We start from the raw sequence: 478 nt of genomic DNA, 5'->3' as shown, positions 1-478 counted from the left end.
GGCTGCAGGCATGTGGTTATTATTGAGAGGGCAGGCAATGAAGTACTTCATTTATTTTGATCATAAACACTTCTTACTTAGGAAATCTACAATTTTGTTGGACCACCGAGCAATGGACCATATTAGGGTTTGTCGTGTATATGTGTATGAGAAGTGCTTAAGGTTTCAACGTTTATCATATATGTTTCAGGCTGTGGCCAAAAACATTTATAACACTTTGGAGAATTCAAGTGTTGTTGTGTCAAACTTAATGGGGCCAGTTGAGAAGATGGCATTGGCAAATCATCCAGTGAATGGCTTGTACTTCACCATGACAGGTCTCCCTGAGGTATATCATTTTCATACATTTTTTTTTTAAATTTCTTTGTGTCATTTGTTTACTTTTCTTCATCAGTTAAGTAGTCCTTATCATTTCTTAATAATAATAATAATAATAATACATTTTAGTATATTACATATATAATTACATGCATGCATA

General features: G+C 33.3%; 1 protein-coding gene across 1 annotated transcript in view; it reads left to right on the top strand.

Annotated features, from left to right (window-relative positions):
* The window catches only part of LOC107629850 (O-acyltransferase WSD1), a 4,902-nt gene that overhangs the window by 3,632 nt on the left and 792 nt on the right, over positions 1-478 (top strand). The window contains exon 4 of the mRNA XM_016332774.2: positions 191-328. Coding sequence (XP_016188260.1) covers positions 191-328 — 138 coding nt within the window. The remainder of the gene's footprint in view (positions 1-190; positions 329-478) is intronic.

This window comes from Arachis ipaensis, chromosome B03, assembly GCF_000816755.2.
Source record: "Arachis ipaensis cultivar K30076 chromosome B03, Araip1.1, whole genome shotgun sequence".
Classification (NCBI taxonomy): domain Eukaryota; kingdom Viridiplantae; phylum Streptophyta; class Magnoliopsida; order Fabales; family Fabaceae; genus Arachis; species Arachis ipaensis.
Note: the sequence above shows the minus strand (reverse complement) of the source record. Positions and strands in the feature narration are given on the sequence as shown.